General features: G+C 45.9%; 2 protein-coding genes across 3 annotated transcripts; one reads left to right on the top strand and one right to left on the bottom strand.

Annotated features, from left to right (window-relative positions):
• Nucleotides 1-898: 898 nt before the first annotated feature.
• SNF8 (SNF8 subunit of ESCRT-II) lies at nt 899-8,755 on the top strand. 2 transcript variants are annotated; one of them, XM_059908645.1, is made up of 8 exons: nt 899-1,052; nt 1,413-1,463; nt 3,394-3,532; nt 4,447-4,551; nt 5,167-5,239; nt 6,203-6,344; nt 7,313-7,387; nt 8,437-8,755. In XM_059908645.1, the coding sequence occupies exons 1-8, from the start codon at nt 999-1,001 to the stop codon at nt 8,572-8,574; spliced, it is 777 nt and encodes a 258-aa protein (XP_059764628.1). In that variant the 5' UTR covers nt 899-998; the 3' UTR covers nt 8,575-8,755. The 2 variants fall into 2 exon arrangements, with proteins under 2 accessions (XP_059764628.1, XP_059764629.1); XM_059908646.1 differs by lacking the exon at nt 1,413-1,463.
• UBE2Z (ubiquitin conjugating enzyme E2 Z) lies at nt 6,548-24,270 on the bottom strand. The gene is made up of 7 exons (XM_059908644.1): nt 23,860-24,270; nt 21,794-21,866; nt 19,682-19,869; nt 17,233-17,344; nt 14,937-15,049; nt 14,055-14,145; nt 6,548-12,081 (listed from the first exon to the last, which is right to left on the bottom strand). Exons 1-7 carry the CDS (start codon nt 24,171-24,173, stop codon nt 11,911-11,913), a joined length of 1,062 nt encoding a protein of 353 aa, XP_059764627.1. The 5' UTR covers nt 24,174-24,270; the 3' UTR covers nt 6,548-11,910.
• Between the last annotated feature and the right edge of the window lie 839 nt (nt 24,271-25,109).

Raw genomic sequence — 25,109 nt, forward strand, 5'->3', positions numbered from 1 at the left:
ACCCACTCTGCCCCCATCTCATCAGTTTTACCATCCCATCTTCTTACTTTGTCCGGAATCTGTCGCATTCTCTCTATCCTTACTGCCACCATCTTAGTTCTGGCCCTCATCATTTCTACTTTGGATTGCTACAACTGACTTAAAATTAAGTCTAGGTTGCCACTAATTTTCCTATAACAAAATTCTGATATTATTACTCCCTGACTTAAACCTCCCTTGGCTCCTTTTTTGTAAGACTCAATAATGCTATGGAAATCACCTATGGAACTTCCTAAACACACAGATAACTGATTCCACCCCAGACCTGATGAATAACAAACATAGCTGATACTTATTTATGTGCCAGGCATTGCACTAAATGCTTTGTTATATATTGTCTGGCTTAATTCTCACAACGACTTCATGAGTAGGTATTACTCTTCCTCAACTGTGGAAAATGGAACACAAAGAGATTAAGGAATTTGCCTTAAGTTAGTGGACCATACGTAGTGGAAGTGAGCTACGGAACCAGGTAAACTAATTCCAGAGTCCAAGTTCTTAACTGTAAGGCCTTCCCCAGTCAGAAGCTCTACGTGTGATTCCAAAAGGCAAGCTCCATTAGCGTAGAACGGATTGTTTTATGTTTAATATGGAACGCTCGGCGCCCAACTCAGCGCGTAGCACGCAACAGACGGCCAGTGAGCAGCGGCGGACCTTCACTTGCAGGCTGGGGTGGCGGTGGGGGCAGTCGCATGAAATCGAGAGGGTCCGAGGCGTCCACCTGGGTGGGGAGCGCTGGGCCGCAAACAGTTTTGCGGATCCTGGCTGGAGCACAAGGCGGGGCCGCCAGGCCCTTGGCGGTGGGGGATGTTAGCCCCGCGGCCGGAAGTCTGGGCGTAGCTTCCGGCGCGCGGAGATGACGTACAGCCTGCGCATCCGCGTGGGGGAGCTGGTGGAGGATCCCGGGACGCGGAGACCCGGCGTCCCGGTAGCGGGGCGGCCCGCGGGCCACGGTGGGGATGCACCGCCGCGGAGTGGGAGCCGGCGCCATCGCCAAGAAGAAGCTTGCGGAGGTGAGGGGAAGGAGGCGGGCCCTACAGTCACTCCAGACCCGCGAGAGACAGAAGTCTCTCCGCGCAGAGCTCTGTACCCTCAAATCGCCTCCCAACAGAATCTGACGCGGGTTTCTCGGTCCCGGGGAATTGAGTTTCTCCAGCTTCCGATGGATTGGAATGTCAGCATCCCTAGATTCATCAGCCCTTTCCGCCACTTCCCCCAATTTGACTACAGACGAGTCGTCTATTCTACTTCCTCGCCCCCTCTCCCTAAGAAAAACCATTTGCGAGACCCTCTTAATACTTCTGCGGAAGCAGTACAAGTGGGAGCCCCCAGCACCCACTCTCTCAACTTATCCTGGTCTATTTGTCTGACAGGCCAAGTATAAGGAGCGAGGGACTGTCTTGGCTGAGGACCAGCTGGCCCAGGTGAGTGGGTTGGAGGGCTCCAGGCAGCAAGGGAGATCCGACAAGGCTGGGCAGGACACCTTTGATATAAACCAGATTGTTTGGATCGAACTAAAAATAGGGCATTTGGCAAATCCCAATTTCTGGGCTGCTCAGATCATTTAGGTGACTTGCTGATAACAATAATAGCTAACATCTTTGAGTGATTACCTACTTGTAGCGTCCCAGGCACATGTCCATTTTCTTTACATACACTGTCTTGTTCATTCCTCCTGACAATCGTATCAGGAAGGAACTCTGTTCTTCGCAGTTTAGAATTGAGGGCACTGAGGTGTTAAGTGCTTTATCCAAGGTTACATGGGTAGTAAGTGGTAGAGTTGTTTGATTTAGGTCTTTTGGGTTTTTACTTTAAATACTTAAGAATAACATGAAAATATTGCCTAACCTGTGGCACCCACCACCATCACATCTAGGTGCTTACCAGAAGTGTGTGTCAGTGATGGGGGTGTGGCTCCTGCAGTTTCCTTCTCTAACACTTCCCTTTTCTGTACATGCCCTGTTGTTTACTCAGTTATTTTGCCTGGTGAAGAAGAGAAGGAGGCAGTGAGGCAGGGAAATGGGCCCTTGAACTGAGGAAAATAAGTAGACACAGGGTGTGCTGTTCAAAAGCTCCCACTCAGGGGAGATAACATGCAGGAATCAACTGGAAATGGTGATTATAATAATGTGTAAATTTCTAATATGTTGGAAATGAGGAGAAGTGGTTATTCTTGGTGGGTTGAAGATAGGTTGTTAATTAGGGAAAGAGAAGGAGTAATGCAAATGGGAAGTCAGAATATCCCCAAACCAAAAGTATTTAGCTTTAGAATGTATTCTGGTAGACCCACATCCCTTCCTCAGAGATTTTTTTATCTACGGTTATCCCCAAGGAGGTCCTTGACTCAAAGATTAAAACAACACACCTAATTCACGCCAGGCTTCCTTTCTCTCCTATCTAGCCTTTCTGTCAGTGGCTGAAGATTTCCCACCGTGTGAATGCTGCAAAATTGATTATTAGGTGCATCCTCAATTAATTAATTAATTTCATTCGATTTAAAACAAATTTTTATTTTATATTTGACTATAGTTGATTTACAATGTTTTGTTAGTTTCAGGTGTACAGCACAGTGATTCAGTTATACATATACATATGTCTGTTCTATTTCAGATTCTTTTCCCATATAGGTTATTACAGAATATTGAGTAGAGTTCCCTGTGCTATGCAATAGGTCCTTGTTGATTGCACCTTCAGTTTAATAACATTTTTTTCTTCTGGGAAAAAGAAAAGAAGCACTTACAACAAGCGAAATATAATTAACGCTGTTGTATGTTATATAATGAGAGTGGTTAAGAAAGTAAACCCTAAGAGTTCTCAGCACAAGGAAAAAAAATTTTTTTCTATTTCTTTAATTTTGTGTCTATATGTGATGAAGGAAGTTCGCTAAACTTAACTGTGATAATCATTTCGTGATGTATGTAAGTCAAATAATTATGCTCTGCATCTTAAATTTATAGTGCTGTATATCAATTATATCTCAATAAAACTGGAAGAAAATGAATAAATAAAACAAAATTTGTAAAAAAAGAAAGAAAGAAAAGGAAAGAAAGGAAGCACCATATTAGATATGCACATTGATTGTTAGATGCATCCTGACTTTAGAACAGGAACACATGGGAAAAAAAGGTGTATTTTAGAATTGAAGAAACATTACAGCATCTTGTTTCTGCTGTAGCAGAACTGTGAAGGAGAGCCAGGGATAAAAAGGAAGAGAACAGTAAACAGTATAATGGTAGGCCTGAAGAAGACAGGTTATTCCAGCCTTTGCCCTGCCAGTGGCCCAGGGGCCTACTTTTGGCATCCGATTGTCACCTGGTTGGGTTGCCCCTAACCTTCCCCTTGTTCATCCTGCAGATGTCAAAGCAGTTGGACATGTTCAAGACCAACCTGGAAGAATTTGCCAGCAAGCACAAGCAGGAGATCCGGAAGAATCCTGAGTTCCGGGTGCAGTTCCAGGACATGTGTGCCACCATTGGGGTGGATCCTCTGGCCTGTAAGGAGTTGTCTGTAGGGGTCCAGTGTTCTTCTAGGGTTGCTAAGGGACAAAGCTCACCTAGTTGTCGTCACTACTGTTGGGGCGTCTTCTATAAGGGCCTACAGGGAGATCCGGAGGATGTTGTCTTCAGGGAGTCCCTAGCAGGATAGCTGAGTATCCAGTTTGATGGGAAAGATGGAGAGGTTGGAGTGCAGGCTGAGTAGCCAGTGTACATGATCTTCCCTGGAATGCTCTGCTGTGGAATTTTTTTTATGACTATTTTTCCCTTTGTTAAAAAAAAAGTTTTGATAAAAGTAGTATGTATTCAGGCAGTCAGTCAACAAAGGAGAAAAAAGAAAACGAGAAAGTGGAAGTCTTCTGACCCTGCCCGTAGTTGCAGAGATAAAGTACTGTTAACAGTTTAAGGTATATCTTTCTAGACACCTTCATCATATTTATAAACTATTTTTTAAAAATATATGGGATTATGCTGTAATTATTACTCTGTAACTTGCATTTTTTACTCAATAAAATATCTTCAATGGATTTTTGAATGCCAGGTCTGCATATTCTTTTTCTCAGCCTGTCTAGACCGTATGTCCCATTATATTTCACTGCATGCTTTGGGAAAGGAAGCTCACTTTTTTAGTATCCTGAGCCAGAGTTAGCAGCCAAATAGATTGCCCACCTTTAGAACTGTCTGAACCTGTTGTTTAGTAGGAATTACCAAGAGTCAGATTGTGTTGAGGATCCTGAGTTGTAAGTGGAGCAGAAGGACGTAAGGCTGGGCAGAGAAGACTTCCCATAGAATAGCTGTATTTTGTTAAGTATATGGGCTGCCGAAGCAAGCACTAGAATAGATGTTTTAATCTAGCTTTGAAAGAAAAGATGTAGCTATTGAATAACCTAGCTTTTGTTTTTCTGTCTTTTAGCTGGAAAAGGATTTTGGTCTGAGATGCTAGGCGTGGGAGACTTCTATTACGAGCTGGGTGTCCAGATTATCGAAGTGTGCCTGGCCCTGAAACACCGGAATGGAGGTGAGGGTGGCTGGGTCCTGTGGACTGGGCTTTGGGCTTCTCTGAGAGGGAAAAAATCTTGAAAGATGATCTTTCCTATCCTGCAGTCTGCAGGCCAGTAAGGTCTTGAGAAGCTGTTAGGTCCTGAGAAGTATCTTAGTGCTTCATGATGTTGAATCCATGACCGGTCTCCATGGCCAAGGGTAAACCTGAATGATTATCTCTATTCTCCAAAGGTCTTTGGCCAGGAAGGCTTAGCTCCTAGTTGTTACAGAACATATAGGCAGGTAGGAAATAGGCCTTTTTCCCTGATAGATGATGTGTCTGGGTTATGATTTTCTTATTAGTAACTATAGGCCTGCCCTGCTTCTCCAAGGTGTGGTGATGCCAACGGAGTCTCTGTGCTCCCCAGAATGTTACCTTTAAAACGATCATCCAGTAGTATCATCTTAATAAGCACACTGAATGGTCTGTGTTGAAGTTAAGAAATAAAACTTAAACCTAGTTAGAAATCATTGGCTATAGACACAGCCTTGGTGTCAAGAGAGCATTTACAGTTTTTCAGAGATGCTGCCTTTTTTTTTTTAAAGTCATAAAGGTAATCCTTCAACTGCTTTCTGTCCCCCTCTCCAATAGGTCTGATAACTCTGGAGGAACTACATCAACAGGTGTTAAAAGGAAGGGGCAAATTCGCCCAGGATGTCAGCCAGTAGGTTTTGCCTTCCAACCCCTTGGAGTATAGAAAGGTCTTTAAAAAAGGTGGAAATCTTTTCTCCTTACCACTCGTTCATCTAGGCTAGTTTAGGAATCATTTTTATTCCTCTTCATGATCAGAAGAAATGTTTTTATTTTAGAAATCTGAAAATAGAGATATAAAAAAACAAAAAACAACCCATTATTTCTCAAGTGAGATATTACAACTGTTAAAAGTTTTGGTAGATTTCCTTCTAAGCGTTTTTTTCATGCATAAAAATAATGTGTGTGTGTGTATACACTTTTTTTTTTCTTTTTAAACATACTTGGGGCTGTATATACTGTTGACATTATTTGTGGTCAAGGAGACTAGAGCAGGCACTGAGAAAGGCTGGGGAAAGGAGTTGGGCTCAGAAGATGGGGTGTAAATTGACCTGGTTCACTAGCCTTTGTGTGACCCCAATTTGACCAAAGGTAAAAAAGACTCTCAGTATGTGGGCTGGATATGTGGTCTACACATTATCTTGTGGGTTTTCTTTAATTTCAGTTAGTTGTCAACTAAGAAATCAGAAAATCTGGCACTACTGGGCCTGAATTTCCAAATGGCAGTAATCACCTGGGTTGCCCCTTTCAAATGGATAAGCATTCTCTATTTCGCCATAGTTGACACTACTCCCTATAGTCTCTTAAGTTCAACTCACTTATTCACATTTCCTGATGGGTTCCTGGAAGCATATTTTTTATCTCTGTCTGGTGTTGGAATGGTTTGCTAAGTGGAGAGTCTGACTCCTATACCATCTCCCTGGAATGTCCAAGCACCATTTGGTGCACTTTGACCCTGCCTTTTTACTGATGTAGTTAAATGTTGTGCAGCCTTTTGAGTCTTCAATCAGGGTATCCTGCCCAGGGCAGAGCTGAAACTGCATTGTTGCTAGGTCTGGTCTGCCAAGGGTCTTTAAGCAGCTCTTCCTCACCTCAGAGACGACCTGATCAGGGCCATCAAGAAACTAAAGGCACTGGGCACTGGCTTCGGCATCATCCCTGTGGGCGGCACTTACCTCATTCAGTCTGTTCCAGCTGAGCTTAATATGGATCACACTGTGGTGCTGCAGCTGGCAGAGGTACTGGTGGGCCTTCTGAGAGAGAGAGAGGGAGGGAGGGAGTGTGTGCGTGTGTGTGTGTGCGTGTGTGTGTGCGTGTGTGCGCGTGCACTCGTGCACGTGCATGTAGGGGCAGTCTGGGAGGGGATTTTCTGATCTCCTCCCCTCCATCACTCAGGTCTTTTGCTGAAACTGTCTAATGGATGCACTACTCAGACCTGTGCTTATTTAGCAGACGTTTATTGAGCAGCTACAGTGCAAAGCACTGGGCCAGGCTGTAGGAGCATATAAAGATGGGTACCATATAGTTCCTGCTCTCAAGGAGCTTACAGTCTAGTGTAGACAGACATGCAGACAACTAACTGAATTTCCTTGGTGGACAGATTTTTTGATGTCTTCATAAACCTACTTTATGGATTCTTTGAAAAAATGTTTAATCTTGTTTGCCATCCTCCTGTTCCTCAGCAGTGCCTTAAGCTGTATCATCTTCCTCAAAATCCTTATCATGTATTTAGGGAAGACATGTTCAGTTTTCTCAATTCTGTAATGTAGAATAGAACTAAACGAGGGAGGGGGCTTTTCTGGATTGGGGAATGGTTAGGGTGAGGCAGGACAAGGGCTGAATACTTAAATATTTTAGATTATGAACAGTTTATGATGATCACCATTCCTTCCTATCAGTTAATCATTCTGAATCTTTCCTTGTCATACTTTAGAGTTCTCTGATAAAGTCTACATTAATATTTTAGTACCAGGGACTTGACTCTACTTTTTAAGACTGAACCCCTCAACCTACCTCTGTCATCCTGAAAGTCACTTCTCTCTTGCTCTCTACTGGGACCTCTAAACATTCTTCTATGCTCTCTTAGGCTTCACCCAAGGGCAGTTCCCCCTCCTGCCTGGGTAAATTAATTGTCCCTGGGCAGATGCTGGATTCTAAGGGAAAGCACACTCTTAACTGACGCAGTCCCCATTCCTCCTTCCTTCAGAAAAATGGCTATGTGACTGTCAGTGACATCAAAGCCAGTCTTAAATGGGAGACGGAGCGAGCGCGGCAAGTGCTGGTATGTGACTTTTGGAATGGCCCAGAAAAGATGGGCCCCAGATGGGAGGAGGTGGGTAGACAGATACCACACAGGCAAGAGCTTTGGCCTCTCTCTCTCTGCTGACTTCTTGCCTGGAAGGCTGCTGCTGCCACACCAGAAGTAACCCCAGCATTTCTCTGAAGATGGCACTGAGAGGTGGAACTCACAAAGGCAGGCTTCCAGCCCTGGCACATGGGTACAGCCAGGCCGCCACTGCCACTGGGGAGTCACCAACACCTCTCTCTGCTGACCTGTAAAGCCTGGCCAGATGGTTAATGTGGCTTGTACTGGAAGTAACACTGTTAGTACAGAGTGAAGGGAATTACTAACTACTGATGATAATTACATTGCTATAATTATATACTATTATAGTGCATATTACATATAGTTTTATATATACACATTTCATGGTACTAATGAAAGACTGATGTTGTGAAGAGGGAGTAGCATGAACACGTAGGAACCCTGGCTTTCAATACCTTTCTCCTTACCCAGGCAGTTGAACTATAGACTTAACCTCATCTGTGAAGTGGGGATAACATAAACATTTAATGATATTGGGTAGAACCAACCCATCTGGAGCATACTTCCAGCTATAGGAACTATGAGTCCATTCTGATACTAATATGGTCTTTCCATTAACTTTTCCAAAAAGGTTTCCCCCTAGCTGTCTGTTACTCCGTAAGTTAACTGAAAGGTACTGATCTCCATTTTGTTTTAGGGAATGGAGTTAGTGATTTGCTCAAAGCCATGTAGCAAATATTTCTGTAGCCCTTCCTGCCACAACATCCCACTTTGTCGTTATCCTCTTTCCCAGCAGCACAGATTAAGCAACTTGGTGGCATTTCTCACACCTCAGGCAAAGATCTAGGCTAAACAAATCATTCTAATTTGGCTGTGTAAATATGTGAAGGCACTCTTGTAGATTTAGTTTGAAAACCCCACTGAAGCCAAGATAGGTTTGAGCATTATCTACCTTACATTATGTAAACTCCCCTCTCTCAATTGACTTTTCCTTTTTCTGCCAGGAACACCTGCTGAAGGAAGGGCTGGCTTGGCTGGACCTGCAGGCCCCAGGGGAGGCCCACTACTGGCTGCCAGCTCTCTTCACTGATCTCTACTCCCAGGAGATTACAGCTGAGGAGGCCAGAGAAGCCCTCCCCTGACTGGGAATGCGGAACGGGGCACAGCAGCAGGCAGGGAGAAGAGGGAGGAGCTGGTGGTGAATAAAACCTGGACAACTTTGTTTTAAAAAAGAACCAAAAAACCAGAAAAATTCCAATTTTTTTCTTCCCCCAGTATTCTTCACCCATTACTTTATTATTTTTTTAAAGTGCCTTCACATTGCATCTTTATTGGAGAAAACCTTTTTTATCCACTAAGGACAACCTGAGTAACATAGATAACAGTGAACATGTATAAAATGACTTGCACAGGTCATCTACAAGTTCATGGTAGAGCTGGGCCTAGAATGAAGGCCATTTGTCTCCTGGCTAGACAGTCTAGTTTCTGTGGCCCTGAGACATAAATTATAGCCTCTGTTAATTCAAACCCCTTCCTCATAAAATGTTCCTTATCTCAAACGAGCAGACCCTAATGGACCAGTATAAATAGTCACTCTTTCAGTCTCTTCCAGCTTCCTTGGCAGGGGTTCCAGGTTATGGCAGCAGACTCAGCTATGAGTATGAAGGAAATAGAGGTCAATGTGAAATGGTGGTTAGAGAAAAGAAAATTTGAGAGGAATTAACCAATAGTGGATGCAGTATTTCTCCAATTCCTGACTACCTTTTCCTCCTATAGTGATTACCAGGTCATCCCTCTAACTTTAGGGCTGGGAAAGGAAATCATTTATTGAGCACCTACCAGACACCCAGTTTTATATACACCTTGTATAGTCCTCACAATCTTAAAAGTTAAATAGGTGTCCTTAACTTTGGCAGGTGAGGAATCTAATTGACCAGAGGCCACCACCTTAAGCAGAGCCAAAGCTAGAGCCTAGGCCCACTACCCCCCCGGGCCCACGCTTTCCTGTACGCAGCTTTGCGTGGCACAGGTTGGCAGGACATTTTGTGTATAATTTCTTCTTACACACATGGTCAGCCAAGATGAAAAGCCTCTGTACCAGAAAGTAAGAGCCTTCTATAGCAAGTAGAGAAGGTGGTGATGAGCTGGGAGGCCAGCATTAAGCCCTGTCTTCATGGTCTGAATTCTGAATTCCCAAGAAGGGGTAGTTTGGTATCAGAAAACTGAAAACCCAATGGTTTGGACTATCCATCCTAAGACACCTTTCCCTTAGCAAGGGGATATATATAGTCTGAGCCCATCTCTACCTCTGCCTGTCCTTGAGGACAAGCTCACTTCCTGAACAGGTATTTCTTTCGAAGCAGCCGAGGCTAAGATGGCATTCCTCTCCTTGACTCAAAAAAAGGACACTATTTCTTTTGCCACCAGTAGTCCTGCTTCCACCCACACCACGTAACCCAAGTTTTTGGCTTCCACTGAGCACTGTCTTTATCCCTGACAGTTTCAGGCCTAGGTGAGAGGTGTGGCTGTCAAAACGATCCCGTTCTTCCTTTTACACAAACCCTCCCACACCCATAGGCGCTTCCTCCTTCTGCCAAAACAAACTTTATTGCACCAAAAAGAAAAAAGAAAAAAAAAAAAACATTATGTACAGTCAGATATAAAGACATCTCTTTGACTCCTGTGCATATATTTCCTCAACTCAAGATTAGGACGTAAAAGTCAGGCTAGTACGCCAGACATGCTCTGCCCATGGCAGGACCAAGGAGAGGATTGTCACTTGAAAGTGGGAACACTTAAATGTATGACAGGTTAACACTGGACCAACAGACCAAGGGCATTCTTCCAAGCCCTGTACTAGCTCTGGGAATGGAAGAGGGAAATTGGAAGCAGGGCCCCTTCTTGAGTCTCCTTGTGAAGAGACCCAGCCTTCAGGTATCAAAGCTAAACTTCTGTCCCCCTAGCCCACTTCCTGTCCAGTTCCTTTGCTTCCTGCCCTCCCAAGTAGGACATTCTCCTTTGTGCCCAACCCCCTTCCCAACTTCCCCAGGAAGTCCCATGACCCACAAGGCAGAGGCCTCTCTAGCAGCGGGCAGAGCAGGTACAAGTTATCCTCTCCCTTACACGTGGCTGGATACTGACTGAGGCCCTGTGTCATGTGGATCACCAATACCCCACTGGGAGACCTATCAGTAAGAATCTGGAAAGTACAGGAGAACACATCAAAAAGGGGAAGGATGGGTCCCCTCGATGCCCAGTGTCACAGGGCACCTAAAGCACATTTTTCTGAGCCAACCAGCTAAAGGATCACTGCAGCTAAATAGAGAAGCGACACAGCCAGGCAAACACCCATCAGTCAGTGACAAAGAGCAGTTGGGGGGTGGGGGGGGGGGGGGAGAGAAGGGGAGGAGTCTTCAGAGTCCCAGCCCCAATCCCCTCTGCCATTGGCTACCCTTGCTCCCCACAACTCCCTGGGCTTTGAAATGAGATGGGGGGCTACAGGCTGAGGTGAAAACACACAAGGACAGCCAAACAAAACACAATAGGACTAGCATCAGCCTCCCCCCTGTACCCCACCCCCAGGAGTAATACCCTCATTGTGACTAGTATTTACGAAAAATCTGTAAGAGACTGTTCTATGTAGTGGCTCTAATCCCATACACACAACAGCTGTCTGCGTTGGGAACTTTTCAAATCGGTGATTGCGGGAACAAACGGCATTTTCAGCTTCTTATGGTGCCTGTGCAGGCTTTACCAAGACCTTGGTTCAGGCCCAGTCAAATTTACCTTCTGTCTTAAATCTAGAATGAGTGAGGGAATGGGGGGCAGAGGAGAAAGGTGCTCAGGTGCTAGGTAAAGCTTACTCATCAGCAGCCTAGACTCCACCACTGTTCCTTCTCTTTGGTCTGTCTAGAACAGTGACTATAAATTAGGAAAAACAAAATTATGCTGGCCTGTGGGAAATAATGGGGGTAAAGAGGCAGGGAGGAAAAGGGCATCAGGAAGCCCTGCTTCAAAACTGACGACAGACAGACAGACAACCACCCAGACTGCTTAAGTGTCACAGACAGCCCCCCACCCCAAGCTCCCTTCCAGATATCCCCATAAATCATTTGGGCACACTCCCTCTAGGAATTGCAATTTCTGTCTCCACCTGTCCCTAAGGAGCTGGCCCTGTGGAGAGGTGTGTTGGTTGTTTTGTTTTTGCCAGAGGCCCTCGCCCTAGGTGCTCCTGCATAGGTACCTTGGCCCCTGATATGGGATGAACACAGCCCCAGATGCTCGAGAGCCAAGGAGGTCAGGTCGGGAACAGCCTCCCCACTTCCACACCCTGGGATCCAAGCTTGCTTGGTTCTTGCCATCTTGCGGGATGATGTCACATTTGGAGGGAGATACACAAGTGCCTCTCCATCCCTGGGGTGGGGGGAAGGGACTTTGCTGGGACTCTCGAGTGGGGGGAGGGGAGAGGGGAGCAGGGTCTAAACCCTCAGGCTCCCGTGCAGGTCTGTCTCTGTCCCAGACGAGCTGCTATCAGAGTCCATTTCGGCGTTCTCATTATGGAGCCTCTCCAGCACTTTCTGACGAATCAGTCCCAGGCGCATCAAGAGGGACTGGTAGTCAAAGTGGCCCCGCTTCTCTCCAAAAGGGTCCTGTGGGGGAAAGGAGACAAGCGGGAAGGAAGATTCAAGTCTGGGTGGCTCACCCTAGACAGAGCAGCTTTAGGCCCACGTGAAACACACGCTCAACTTCTGAGCATGGGGACAGAAGGGGGCATAGCACAGAGTTCCCAACAGCAGACAACAGCATCTTTGTTTAGGAATATTGTGGCACGTTCACCACCCCAGATAGGTCTGGCTTGGGCCAACATTAAAATGTGTTTGCATTCCCCCAAAGCAAGCCACTGTGCAGAAGGGGGACACAGTAACAGCGAGATAGATGGGGAAGAGAAATTCAAGACCAGGACTGTAATCATTAAGTGTGCTGGTGTTTTCAATTAACCTCATACAAACTATATAAGGGGAAAATTATCCTTCATTCCCTATACTCAAAAAGGGTAATTTGCTTTTCTAAGATCACAGGCAGGTCTAGAATGAAGGAGCTCTGACTTCGGATAAGCACCTGCCCTCCTCCCCACGGACCGGTCATCACATTCCTGTCCAGGTTTCTGGGCATCACTCCAGTCCTTGTCACTCGAGATCGAAGATAACCAAACATTACGTGGAAAGGGGTTAACTGTCCTTAAAGTCTCAAAAATAACTATGGGTGGGGTGGACGGTATAAAGAAAGAAATTTAAAATGCTAAATAAGGATTATGGCAGCAAAGTAGCTTGCCCAGGGTTCAAACAAGTGGAGACCTCTTTCTTTGGCAGTTACCAAAAAGTCCACGGTTTTCGCTCTCACATAATGTCTGCTTCTCCCACCTAAACTCCTTCCACACTTCTGCCCACACATTACCCTCATGTTCAAGGGCCAGTGGATGTAAGTCAGTCTCTTGTGACTACAGCCCATACTTTTCACATTTGAGGGTTATGTTCCCCCAAAACTGAACTCCACACTTACTCTGGAGCTGTCAGTTTCCCAGATCTTCCTCCTTTCATCACTGGCTCCATTTCCACCCATTCTCTTCCTCCCCAGATGCTGCTCCTCCCTGCGCTTCCCTCGTCATGAGTTGTTTTTCCTTCACAGACTGAATATTAGAAATGCTGCTAGATACCAGCAATGATAATTCCTGATGGGGAACAAGCTATAGCATGCATCACCCTCGATACATTCTCAGAAAAGGTTCAGGAAACAAGTCAGCCTTGAGCTGGCCCTGCCCTATGAGTTTAAATGCGGCACATAGGCGGGAAGTCCTTGAAGGGAGGGTAGGGAAGTTACCATCTCTGAGCAGCACCTGAGGAAACAGAACAGTTACTCCCACGGCTGGTGGTGCTGGGTCGGTGGGAACATAGACCAAAAAGACCTGGAAAGAACCTGAAGAGGCCTTAGCCACTTATCCAAGTCACCACTTTTCTAAGCAAGTAAATGATCCAAGAGACACAGGACTGGCCCTTCAGGACACGAAGATTCTCAACCAGTCGCTTATATTTGATCCTATTTACAATTCGGTTTAATAAGAACCTCTTCTTTTAAGCAAGCCTAAATTCTGCATTCTTATTGGAAGCAGAAGCACATTTCCCCAGTTGAGGCAGAGAATGAACAACTGGTTACCATCCTTGTATTAGATTCTTTCAACAATAATTGCACACCCAATGTTTCCCTAAGCATTCCTTCTCTTAGCACCCCCCTGACCTAGGGATGGAATTCCAACAGATGACTCTCATAATCCCTAAGTTCTGAGAGGGCTGAATGTTCTTGGTTTGAAAAGACTACTGACCAAGAAGGGAAGGAGCTCCAGGCTAGAAAGCAGGATGATTCAGATTCTACTCTTGAGTACCTACTTTATGCCAGGAACCTAGAACCAACTCCATATGACTTCAGTCTCTCTCTGGGCCTCAGCTACTCAATGCACCAGGTTCCTTTTGGCTCTGAACTCTATGAGAGATGCGGATGTCACCCTTGTGAGGGGGGTTTACATGGTCTGTTGTAAGGCCTCTGGAGTCAGCAGCAGGGGTGCTCTTACCTGCATAGTCTGGCCTTGAAGGTGCAGACGATCTTTGCAGGCCACCTCATAGAAGTCATAATACTCCAGGAAGGACTTCTCCATCACCCCTCTGGAAAACAAGCAGAGAGGCTTCACTTAGGAACAAGAGGGGAAGGCACCACCCCCTCACCATCTAACCTTAATGGCAAATTCAGCAGCTAGAGTTCCCAAGACCAGATTTGGTTTCCTACAAAGATCTTTCATTGGAAAATGGAAAAAGAAACAGCTGACTGCCCATGGTTGATTTCCCTTATACCCTAAGGATTATAAAATGAGAGTGACTGTTAATACTGATCATTTGAACTCCAACTTCAACTCATGACTTGCTCAATCTCATTCGTTTTCCATAGGCCATCCCTAATCCCAAACCTTACTCAAAATTCTCCTAGATGCACCTGAAACATTGTAATCAACTATACGTCAATTAAAAAAAAAAGAAAAAAAAACCGTTGCCCCCCCATTTCCTAGAAAAGTTTGTTTCATTAACTCTTTGCTCATCTAGTTTTTAACACCTAGAAATAAACTTGAACCCTAAGAAAGGGGTTTATTATGAAGTACTCTACACCTCATTTGGCTGTATAACAGTTAAGTGTCTTTAGTCAAACAGGGGCTCCCTGAAGGCATGGACTATGTCTTTCCCATCAGGCTTGGCACTCTCCAAGAGCCAAAAAGCTCTCTGAACTTCCTTTTGGGTAACCCCTCGGTCACTTGCTCTTTAAAAGCATGAACCACATCTTTCCTTTTTCTCTATCTTTCTCTGATGCCCAACGCTGGACTTTGCCCCAAAGGTTCTCAAATGTACGAACAAGCTAAATATCCAAAAGGAATACCAAGTACCAAGTGGGCTCTCTTTACACATACCGTAGGGGTTCAGGGCAGGGACACTTTCCTTCCATCATGTCACAGACTGCCACTCTGATGGTCTCATGCCGAATACATTCATTGTAATTTTTGCTGTCTCCTGGATGTCTCTCCTATAATGTGACAGACACCACAGTATCCAAGTACAAAATTTAGGTAAAAAGAAAAGCCAATGGGAAGAGATTTTAGGATTAGTATGGGGTACGTGACCCAAGCAAATGAACTAAGAGGGTACCTTTCCCACTATATGACAGATCCATGAAGAGCAACTAAGTCCTTGAGACCACTCACCCCGCCCCGCCCCCCCCCCCCCCCCCCGCCACACATACCAGTACCCATCCTCTGTTATGGGTCATTTGACCTATAAGCAGCAAACCACATCCATCAGATTTCCCTAAGCCTGAAATGAAAGGCCTTGCAGGAAGGATTAAGTGGGAAATAACCATGTATGAGAATAATGGTGGGACAAAAAGGTATAAATGATGCTAGGAGTCTTAGCCTGAAAAACCTATAGATATCGGGATGCTTCCTGGTTAACTCCTCTACACATCTGTGGATTCCACCATCATTGAATTCAACTGTTGTCTATCAGAAGTAGAACCTGAAGTTTTCAAAAGAAAAAACTCCGAACCTGGTCTGGAGAGCTGATAGGAACATGTGGGCGTGAACAGACGGGAGCATGGCGTTCCACCCTTTAACTCTTCCCTTGTTCCCCCCTCCCACCACCAACTCTAGTCAATCAGAGCCTTGGCTCTGATCAAAACATGTAATGAACAGGAAATACACACATGCCTTCAGCCTACCACCACGGTTCCCAATGTGCACCACAGCGAAATCACAAGGGCACTGTGGGATACTGTAAACTTTTTGAGGAAAACCACAGTATTCAACACCTGTGAAACTCCATGCAAACTACTACCTTGAGATAGGTAGTTCAGTTTTAATGCTGAACTGTATTACATTCCTTTTGATGACATTGTTTTCACGAAGCTGGATTTTCAGTCACTACTTTAATAAATAGCAAGTAGCATATGAAAACAGGAGGGAACAGAAATGAGGGTGGTGGCTCTGATCTGATTCCAAGATTTTAAAAGTTGTGTGGCACTGAACAGGTGTACACATCCTATTATTAAGTCAGTGTAGCCATCTGAGAAGGAAGTAAGTTGTTTGCACCTAACTACTTAACAAATGGAACAGTGTGGCATTTCTTTCTGCCTGGGGAACTGTGAAAAAAACTACCAAGACAAGGGGGTTCTGTGAACCAAGAATGTTTGGTAGTTTTAAGAATAAAAGTCCCATCTCTTGAATTTCCAAACAAGAAGTAAAAATCAGCTCCTTGGTTAGCCAATGAGGTCCGTTTCCATTTCCACCTACTCCTGAAATCACGTTCACTATTTGTTTGAAAGGATGGCTTAGGGAATAATTTTTGTTCATTCTTAAAGGGTATTTCCCTTTGTTTAAGACTACAGAAGAATCACCAATGTTAGTGTTATCTCAAATAGTTTCGAAATGAATTAAGCCGTTTTAATCATTTAAACTGAATTATTATATCTTTTGATAATATCACTGGAACTCTTTTCCTGTGCTCATGAGTAATCTGAAAGGGGCTTTGAAACAATGGAAGACTTTGGGCTCCTGGGACTACATCCTGATCTGTGTGTCCTTGTGAAAGTTAACTAACCTCTCCGAGTCACCATTACCTCAGCTGAAAATGGGGATAACATTTATCTTGCAGAGTTAGTATGAGGATTAAATGAGAAGTTACATATAAAAGCTTGGCAGTGGCTGGCATATAGTACACCCTTGGAAAATATGAGTTTTCTCCACCTTCTATTTGGCAGCACTGACTAAAATATTCTTGCCCTAGCCAATGACTGTTCCTGTGGCTCTGCAGGTAACAGTACTTCATAACTCCAGAAGAAACTCTGGCTCAGCAGCAGTCACTAGGGAGCACTTTAGAGGGATACTGGGGAATGGAGGCATACAGAAGAACACACTGGCTCCAAGAGCCCCCAAAACAGATGCAGAATCAATTTCCAAATGACTCCACTGACTTCCACATGGTAGATTAATCCAAGTCAAATGGAAATAACTTGACAATGTTATTGTAATTTAATAAGGAAAAAAATTCATTATTAAGGCACACATATGCCAGCTCTTTTTTTCTCCCACAGTGACGAGTTTAATAAACGAGGCTGAGCCAGGTCAAAAACAAAACAAAAACCCTCAAGCAGATCTTTCAGATCTCTTAAAACCCAATATTCTACACCCCAAAGCTGGGCCCACCTGGCCTTACCTGCTCAAAGCCAGGTTCATTGTGATAGGGGTTCTCAGTCATCAGGGACTGGATGGAGATGAGCACGGAAGAGATGCTCTGGGCTGGGCTCCAGGCAGGGCCAGTCCACGTACTGCAAAACACAGCAGAGGGAAGGGAAGAGGGTGAGGCAGAGAGAGACGGGAAAGGCCATACAGAAAGACCAGTGTACGAGTACCCCGGGGCCTGGCAGCACCATCATAAGTGACTCACTTTCTCTTTCACTATTAATACTCTGGAATTTCCCAGCCTCCATCTCACCCTCATTCACCAGAAATCACTCAACTGCCTAATCCTCTTATCAAGTGTCACAAAAGAGGGCAAAGCAAGCAAAGTAACTTTGAAGGGATTTTCTGTGGGCTAGGAGAGAAACAGTAGCCAGGGAAGTTTCCCTTCATCAAAATGAAAGAAATAAGGTAAGAAAACAGCTCCAAAGGCAGTCTAAATGTTAACCTCTACGGATCTTAAAGAGCTTATTTATTTATGGGTGGTGATGGAGTCAGAGAGGAGAGAGAAGTTGAGCACAGAGGCAGAGAAGGGACTGAAGCTCCCTGGTTAGAGGCGATGTGGTGGGGTTGATGATCGGGGATCCAGCTCTCTATCAAACCCCCAAAGAGTGTCAAATGCTCTGAAAACTACAGAACTCTGCCAAAGGACAGCAAGGGAATAAGGGGCACTTCTAGAGTGCGGAGGGTTTGAAATAATACATGAACAACATCTTCAACAACAGAGAAACACCAAAGTTGCTCCTCTCTCTCATATGCCTGATGGAATTTTGGGAGAAGGAGGGAAGCTTGGACATTAAGGACATTTATTTTTAACTCAATTAATTGAAGAGATGGCACCTGAGCTGGAAGCTGAACACAACGTGAACCAGGACTGGCTTGTTCAAGTGAACTCGCCACTTCCCTTTCCCTGCTGGCCTTGAGGGAAGGGCAGAGTAAGTGATGGGGAACAGTAACCTCCTCAGAGCTCGCCCTTCAGTGCCTCTCAACCTCTCCTCTCAGCTTCGGTCCCCCAGGAACCCTAGACCTTGTGCTCTCCCAAGCATCTAGTATTCGGGGATTGAAGTCAACAGGGTAAACTCATTCAATTTCTTTTGTAAGTCAGCCCAATATTTTTTTCTAGGTAGGGAGGAAAGGAATGCAGCTGTTAAAGTGAATAGTCAACTAAGTACGCATGGGAATTTTCTACTCTGATTCTTGACGGCAAATTTTCAAATTCAGAGTAGCTTCTCCTTTTCCACCCAATACTTCTGCCACTTTTACCCCACCATCCTACTTCCCCTGTTTCTACCGTGAGCTGATGTTTGCTCGAAATAGTTTTATATTGGCCTAATGAAGGAAAACCTAATACAAAAACACTTTCAAGAACAACTTTCATACAGAAACAACAACTAAGTTTCCTAACCACTGTGGTTTATATATACCACTATCCTTCTAGCACAGACAATCCTATACCCTAACGAGATAAAGGACCTCTTTAAGGACAACATCCTTCAAAGGACTATCTCACTGCCGCAATCACAGAACATATTCTTGGATCTGAGAGAATTGGGCAGAGGGAGAAGTTTGTTTCAGCTGCCTTTTCCCTACACAAACCTAAAAATGTATTGGATTGGACAGGAAGAAAGAAAACAGTATCACCAGTCTGGGCAACTTTCTTAACTTCAACTTTTACTTGTTCTTTGCCCCAGGGAGATTCAGACCACACTAAAAACACCAATCCAGAATATGCTAGAAGATATTTCCATTCTGAATTTTTAACCCCCGAAGGAGATTAAAAGGGAATGGATGAGAACTACATGAAGCAAAATCTTGGTAGCACCCAGAAACAAAAATGTACTTGAAACATCTGTGTTTCATATCTGATGTGACTTCCAACCTCAGACATTTTTCATCCAGTTGCTAAAATATAATCATCATCATCACCACCACTGCCTCCAAAGCCACTTACGAGAGACTCAGAAATAAGACATTCACAGCCTTGAATGGCACAGGATCTGCAGCCTTTCTCAACCTGCTCAGGAGAGAATTAAGCCCTGATGCCCTAAGGGAGTGGTTCTCCAACAGTTTGCACCAGAATCACCTGGAGAGCCTGTAAGACACAGACTGCTGGCCCTACCCCCAGAGTTCTTGATATAATAAGTCTAGGGTGGGGGCCCAGACTCTACATGGCTCTAAATTCCCAGATGCTACTGCTGCTTGTGGTGAACCACTTCACTAAGGCATCCATTGTACGTCATGAATTAACTTCTTTTTCTGCATCTAGAATGACAGTAATCAAGTACCATCCGAGGGAGAATTGAGGAAACAGTCACTCCAATCATTTTCTGTGTCCTGTGATTCAGATGAGAAACCTGGTTGATGAAGGCTGGCCTAGAGTAATATTTGCTAACAACCAACTTGGCCACTTAGAAGTCTCCTCTTACCCTAGAATACTCAAGCAGACTTTCCCATTGCGGTAGAAGTTGGGGTTAAACCTCACTGTGTTATTGCCCGTTGTCATCAGTTTGACCCGAGGTGGGTGGATGGGATAGTCGGGCGGACACCGAAACACGAACAGGAAGAAACCCCCTTCATAAGGAGTGTCAAATGGGCCTGTGATCAATGCATGAATCTGCAAAATAAAACCCCATCTCAAAATTGTGAGGTGATGTCCCATCCCAAACCCTCCTGACTTCCACTTGCTACCCACGCCAGAAGCAGGACCTTCATCTGAATCGATATTCCATATCCTCACCATGAAAAATGAATAGCCTGTGCTCACTCACACTAATATTTTTGGAATTTTAAGAAACCCCATTACAGTGTAGTGGCATCTTACTCAGGGGTTACATTCTAAAGTTAGAGCCCAAGGTGAAAATTGAATCTAGCCAAAATCACCCTTGAGTGTCCCTTAAAACTCCCTTAAAGCATGTTTTTTGTTCGGACTTCCCTGATCAGTATTTTATATAACAAATGGATAGAACACCAACGTGCAAAACATAATATACATCTGTAAAATATTGTCCTAGCATGTTTAATTTTAAGAAATCAATACATATTTTTACTGAGTACGTATGTTTGGATTTGCCTAGGTTAAACATGCGTACGATGCAACTCCACCCTCCATTTATGTGGCACAAAGGGGAGGAGATGAATGGAAAAGAAGAAAGGGATTGGAGGCCACAGCACCAGTGCCAATCCCAGGGCAGAGCTGAGGGTTGTGATGGAGGCCTACGGTGTCTGTCTCCTCCGCAGAGGATCAAACCTACTGTGGAGGATGTGGCTCAGGCAGCATCCAGCTGTGTGAAAGATACAAAGAAAAATGGGGAAACTCAGGGTCCACTCGGAGCCATAGACTATCCCCAGAACTTTCCCCAACACTGTAGGTTAATAATAATATAAAAATATCAGCAGCACTTGAAACAAAACGCTAAATTCTCTTTCTCCAGCTGTGATTTATTGAACAAGATTTCCCTTCTTGAAGGGAAGAAAACCTAACTGACTCAGTTATATTTCTTCATCTACAAAGGCTCCTAGGCACTTAAGTCTGCTCAGAATTTAAACAGCAAGAGGAAAAAGGACCTGCAATCCAATGTCTCTGTCTATAGTCCCCACCTTGCCCTGGTAGCATCCTATGTTATCTTTTAGCCTTCAGTCATTTGGAATAGCAAGCTCAAATGGTATCAACATGACATCAATTCTGGGACCCCAGGGACTAGCATATTAACACTAATACTTGACTAAGAACAAGATGTCCCAGGAAAAACATTTCCAACCACATAAAAAGAAAAAAATCAATTTAAAGGGAAACCTATTCAAAACAAAACAGACACACAAATAATACCAAATCTGAATTTTTACTATAAGAAATTTGACACTACAAGGAGTTTTCATTTAAACAACACTAGATTTAGGTAATCTGATTTCTTCCCGATATCAGTTGAAGTAAAAATTCACTTCTCAGGGTAGAGCAATCAGTGACAGAGAAGTCTAGGTATCTATGCTAGAGGAATTTAAGCTTTCTCTGTGTCTGTGTGTGGACAAGAGAGGAACCGTCTTTGGGGTGGAAAGGATATTCAAAAGCAATCAGTAAGGACAGGAGCCTAAACAAGGCCCTGTAACTACAAACACTGTTCACTCAAGCTTGTCCCATCCCCAACCTTCTTGGCATCTGACTTACAGCACCACACTTAAAGGTCAAGAGTGGCAGGATGGGGGAAGAGTTGGCTAGTACAAGAGGGTGACCATATAATTTATCATCCAAACTGGAGCATTTCTGAGAGGTAAAGAGTGCTCTATTAATAATTAAGCTTGGACAACAGGCATAAACTGGGATTTTCCAAGCCAACCAGGACCTTTTGGCACCCCAAAACAGATACCTGTTCAAGGCTCCGCTCCACCTCACTGTGTGACCTTGGGCAAGCCACTTACTCTCTTGGGGTTTTGATTTATTCATCTATGTAATCAGAGATGTGAGCTGGATAATCTCTTTTAGGCTCTTTCAACTTTATGGGCCCAATTTCCCAATAACCCCCAAACCCCACCAAGGTACATACCTTAGTCATGTCAACAGTATCAGGTACAACGAACATTCCTGGAGGAGGCTCCTTATAAATGGACATGATATCCCTGTATAACACCAAGAGGAAGTGGGGGAGGGAGTGAGGGAGAGGAGAAAACAGGGGAATCCCTCGAGCAGGACAGTTGTTATCACCTCAGTGAGGCCAGGGTTCGAGAAAGTGGTGCTTGGTACCACAAATGTTTGCACCGTCTTGTTGGCTGAGAAATCTCAGCTGAGTATTTGTCAGGCAAGCAGAGAGCAAATTATTATCAAAGGGGCATTGTTTCCTCAGGGGGAGGGAAGGGAGAGGGGGAAAAAAAAATATCAGAGATCCCAATGGTATCCGATGTCACCCTGGAAAAGCCACATCCCATTTACTCTCACTTCCTCCCACATGGCACTTCATTCACTCCCCACCTCCGAGATTCCCAGGTACTACGGCTGAATGTTAAATGAAGATTTCTCGGTAACTGGGAAGGCATAATCAACTCCACTAAAAAATTAATTCCATAAACCAAACAGTGGACCGTTGTTAGCATGGGGATTATATGAAGCAAGTGAGCTAGCAGGGAGCAATAATGGCCTTCTTGCCCAGGAGGCTAATAGTGTATGGACCTCTTCAGGTTGGGATGGGGGACCCTCTGAAATTGCTGAGAATCTCACAGGTGGAGGACGACATGAAGTCATTACTACAGAAGATGAGACGACTTCTAGGTCACAGCTCATAAACTAGAATGGATCAGTTGTGAGCAAGGGCCTATAGGTGGGAAATCTAGGGACTTGCTACAGTAGAGGGACATAAAAAAGTGCAAACAAGCGACAGAGTGGAGGAAAAGAAGTATTGGCAGAACTCAGAGGTGTATTAGGATTGGAAGACTGAAATGGCTGAAGGAGTACAAGAGTTGAGGAGTGCTGAGTTTCTTAAGTTAAAGGTGGCAACCTTGATGGAGTTGGCAAACTGTGTCAGGCACTGGGCCAGGTACTTTACACACAGTATGCTGTTTAATTTTTAGTACAACCTTGAAAGTAGGTAGAAACATCTGAAAGAACTTGGAATGTGGGGAATGTGATTACCTAGATGAAGATGAGTGTGATGGGGGCATGGGGAGAGAGAGTCTGGCTATCAGCAAACAGGTTTCAGGATTAACAGCAGCTAAAAAGCATTCCCTTTTCCTATGTGATAGGTACTATGCTAAGCAATTTCACAAAAACATTATCTACTAAATGATATGATCTGAGATCAGTCACCCAAGAAATAAGCACAGAAGGGACTTGGGCCTTTGTTCCTATATTTCAATTGGGTACACTTGCTTCAGAAAGTAAATCACATGATTCAGAGAAAAGAATACAGAAAAGAAAGTCTTGAGTGGGATATTACAAGCCAATGTGAGACTGGGTGGGGGGGCGGCGGGGGGATGGAAGCTTGAGTTCCTGGAACAGGTGTGAGAGTAGAGAGCTTTGGGGTTCTGGAAAAGTGGTTCAAGAGAAGGCTGCGGGCATGCGGGGGAAGCGACCTAGACTTGGGGAGGGGACTCTGTGGAGGGGGTTGAGGAGGTCGGGAATAAAGCCAGGATGGCCTGACGTCTCAGGCCGGGCAAAGCAAGCTGTGTGTGTGTCTTACAAACGGGGCTCGGGAGGAGACGACGCAGGGGACCGCTGAGGGTGGGGCCTTCGGGCTGCATCTAACAAGGCTGGGGTGGAGAAGGGGGGAGAGGGGCGGTGCGGAGGGCGGGAGGGGGTGTTACTGAAGCGCCGAAGGGTCGGGTTTCGGGCGGGAGGTCGGGAGGTGTGGGGGAGGGTGTCCGGACTGGAGACCGAGGGCTCAAGGGAGGTTACCGAGGGGCGGGGTCGGACCTGGATACGCGAGGAGGGGCTTGGTGCGTGTGGGGCTGGGGGCGGGGGGAAAGGGGACTTGGATCCCGACGCTCCGGGCTGGCAAGACGTGGGCTTTGGAGCTGGGCCGCCGCGAGGGCAGCGGGGGTGGTAGTGGGACAGGGTGGGGGCGGCGGGGAAGGTCGAGCCCCGGAGCTCGGGGCTGGGGGAGGAAAAACCCCGGCTCACCGCTTGATCCGGAGTAGACACTGCGGCGCGGTTCGCTCGCCGTCCCAGTCGGAGCTGAGTGTGGGGTCCCAGTGGCTAAGCAGCGCGGCCCCGTGGGCAGCGGCCGAGGGCGGGAGCCCGGGCAGCGGAGCCAGGCCGCTCCCTGGCCCCCCGGCCCCGCCCGCTGCCGCCGCCGCCGCCCACACATCCGGCAGGAAAGGCGGCCCGAACCCGCCGCCGCCGCTAACGCCAACAACACCGGCGACGCCGCTCGCCCCGGGGCCCGCCGCCCCGGCGCCTGCCGTCGCCGCCTCCTCCGTCGGACTCTCCGCCATCGCTCCTTCGCTTCCGGGACTGCTCGGCAGCACGTCCGCCGACCAGAGCGGCCGCTGCTCCCTCCCGCTCCCCGCACCACCGAGAGCCGGGCCAGAGTGTCCCCACCCTCCGCTTCCCCGGCCTGGGCGGCGTTGGCTCCGCCCACCCCCGCCCCGACCAGCGAGAGGCGCTCTGCAAGAGCGTCCATCCACAGTCCTCCAGGGCGGGCGGGGGTCGGAGCTCGCCGGCCAAGCGAGGGTACTGGGCCTGCGCGGGTCCCGCGCTTTGCGGGAGGAAGTTCTGAGGCGGGTCCGGACTCCTAGGTGCAGTTGAGGACCCAATTCCAAGGAATATTTTAGTTTCAAGCGTTGAAAGGGGAGGAGAGGAGGACCATTGACCACATCTAGGAAAGCGACCCTCAGACGTGCCCAAGGGGTAGGACTGGGGATCCAGCTTCCTTGTGGGGAGGTGCTGAGTAGAGGAGTTGACTCGCTTAGGGCCCTTCCTGTCCGAAAGTCTCTGTGATTTATCCTTCCTGCACCCTCACCCACGGAGGGCAGGCTGCCATTGCCCCCTGCCTGCAACAGGACCAAGAGGAAGGAAGGAAGGAATCAGGAACTACGAGTGAAAAACTACCTCGTTTTAGAGTTTATTCGATATATATTTATGAAGGACCTGCTAAATGCCAGGCACTTTTGCTAGGCGTTGCCATAGGGATAATAAAACAAACCTACAGAAGCTTGGTAAAAAGAAGAAAATCAGGCCTCCTGACTCCAAGCTCAACATTTCTTTCCACAAGTCCTTGAATATTCAGGAATCAAAGGGCTGTGAGTTTAAATCCTGGGAGGATTCCTCAGGACTTTACTGAGATTAAGCTGAAAAAATACAAGCCATCAAAAAAACAAAAACAAGCCATCAAAAAAAAAACCTTTCCCTTTTCTCCCTATCAAGAGTAC

This window comes from Balaenoptera ricei, chromosome 20 (genome assembly GCF_028023285.1).
Source record: "Balaenoptera ricei isolate mBalRic1 chromosome 20, mBalRic1.hap2, whole genome shotgun sequence".
Classification (NCBI taxonomy): Eukaryota; Metazoa; Chordata; class Mammalia; order Artiodactyla; family Balaenopteridae; genus Balaenoptera; species Balaenoptera ricei.

Excerpts from the sequence above, each read along its gene's own strand:
- SNF8 (XM_059908645.1), top strand. The coding sequence starts at position 999 with ATGCACCGCCGCGGAGTGGGAGCCGGCGCCATCGCCAAGAAGAAGCTT. Across the intron at positions 1,464-3,393 it reads CTGAGGACCAGCTGGCCCAG|ATGTCAAAGCAGTTGGACAT; the intron begins GTGAGTGGGTTG and ends TTCATCCTGCAG. Across the intron at positions 5,240-6,202 it reads TTCGCCCAGGATGTCAGCCA|AGACGACCTGATCAGGGCCA; the intron begins GTAGGTTTTGCC and ends TCCTCACCTCAG.
- UBE2Z (XM_059908644.1), bottom strand. The coding sequence starts at position 24,173 with ATGGCGGAGAGTCCGACGGAGGAGGCGGCGACGGCAGGCGCCGGGGCG. Across the intron at positions 19,870-21,793 it reads ATACTGTTGACATGACTAAG|ATTCATGCATTGATCACAGG; the intron begins GTATGTACCTTG and ends TTTATTTTGCAG. Across the intron at positions 12,082-14,054 it reads TTCAAGGCCAGACTATGCAG|GACCCTTTTGGAGAGAAGCG; the intron begins GTAAGAGCACCC and ends TTTCCCCCACAG.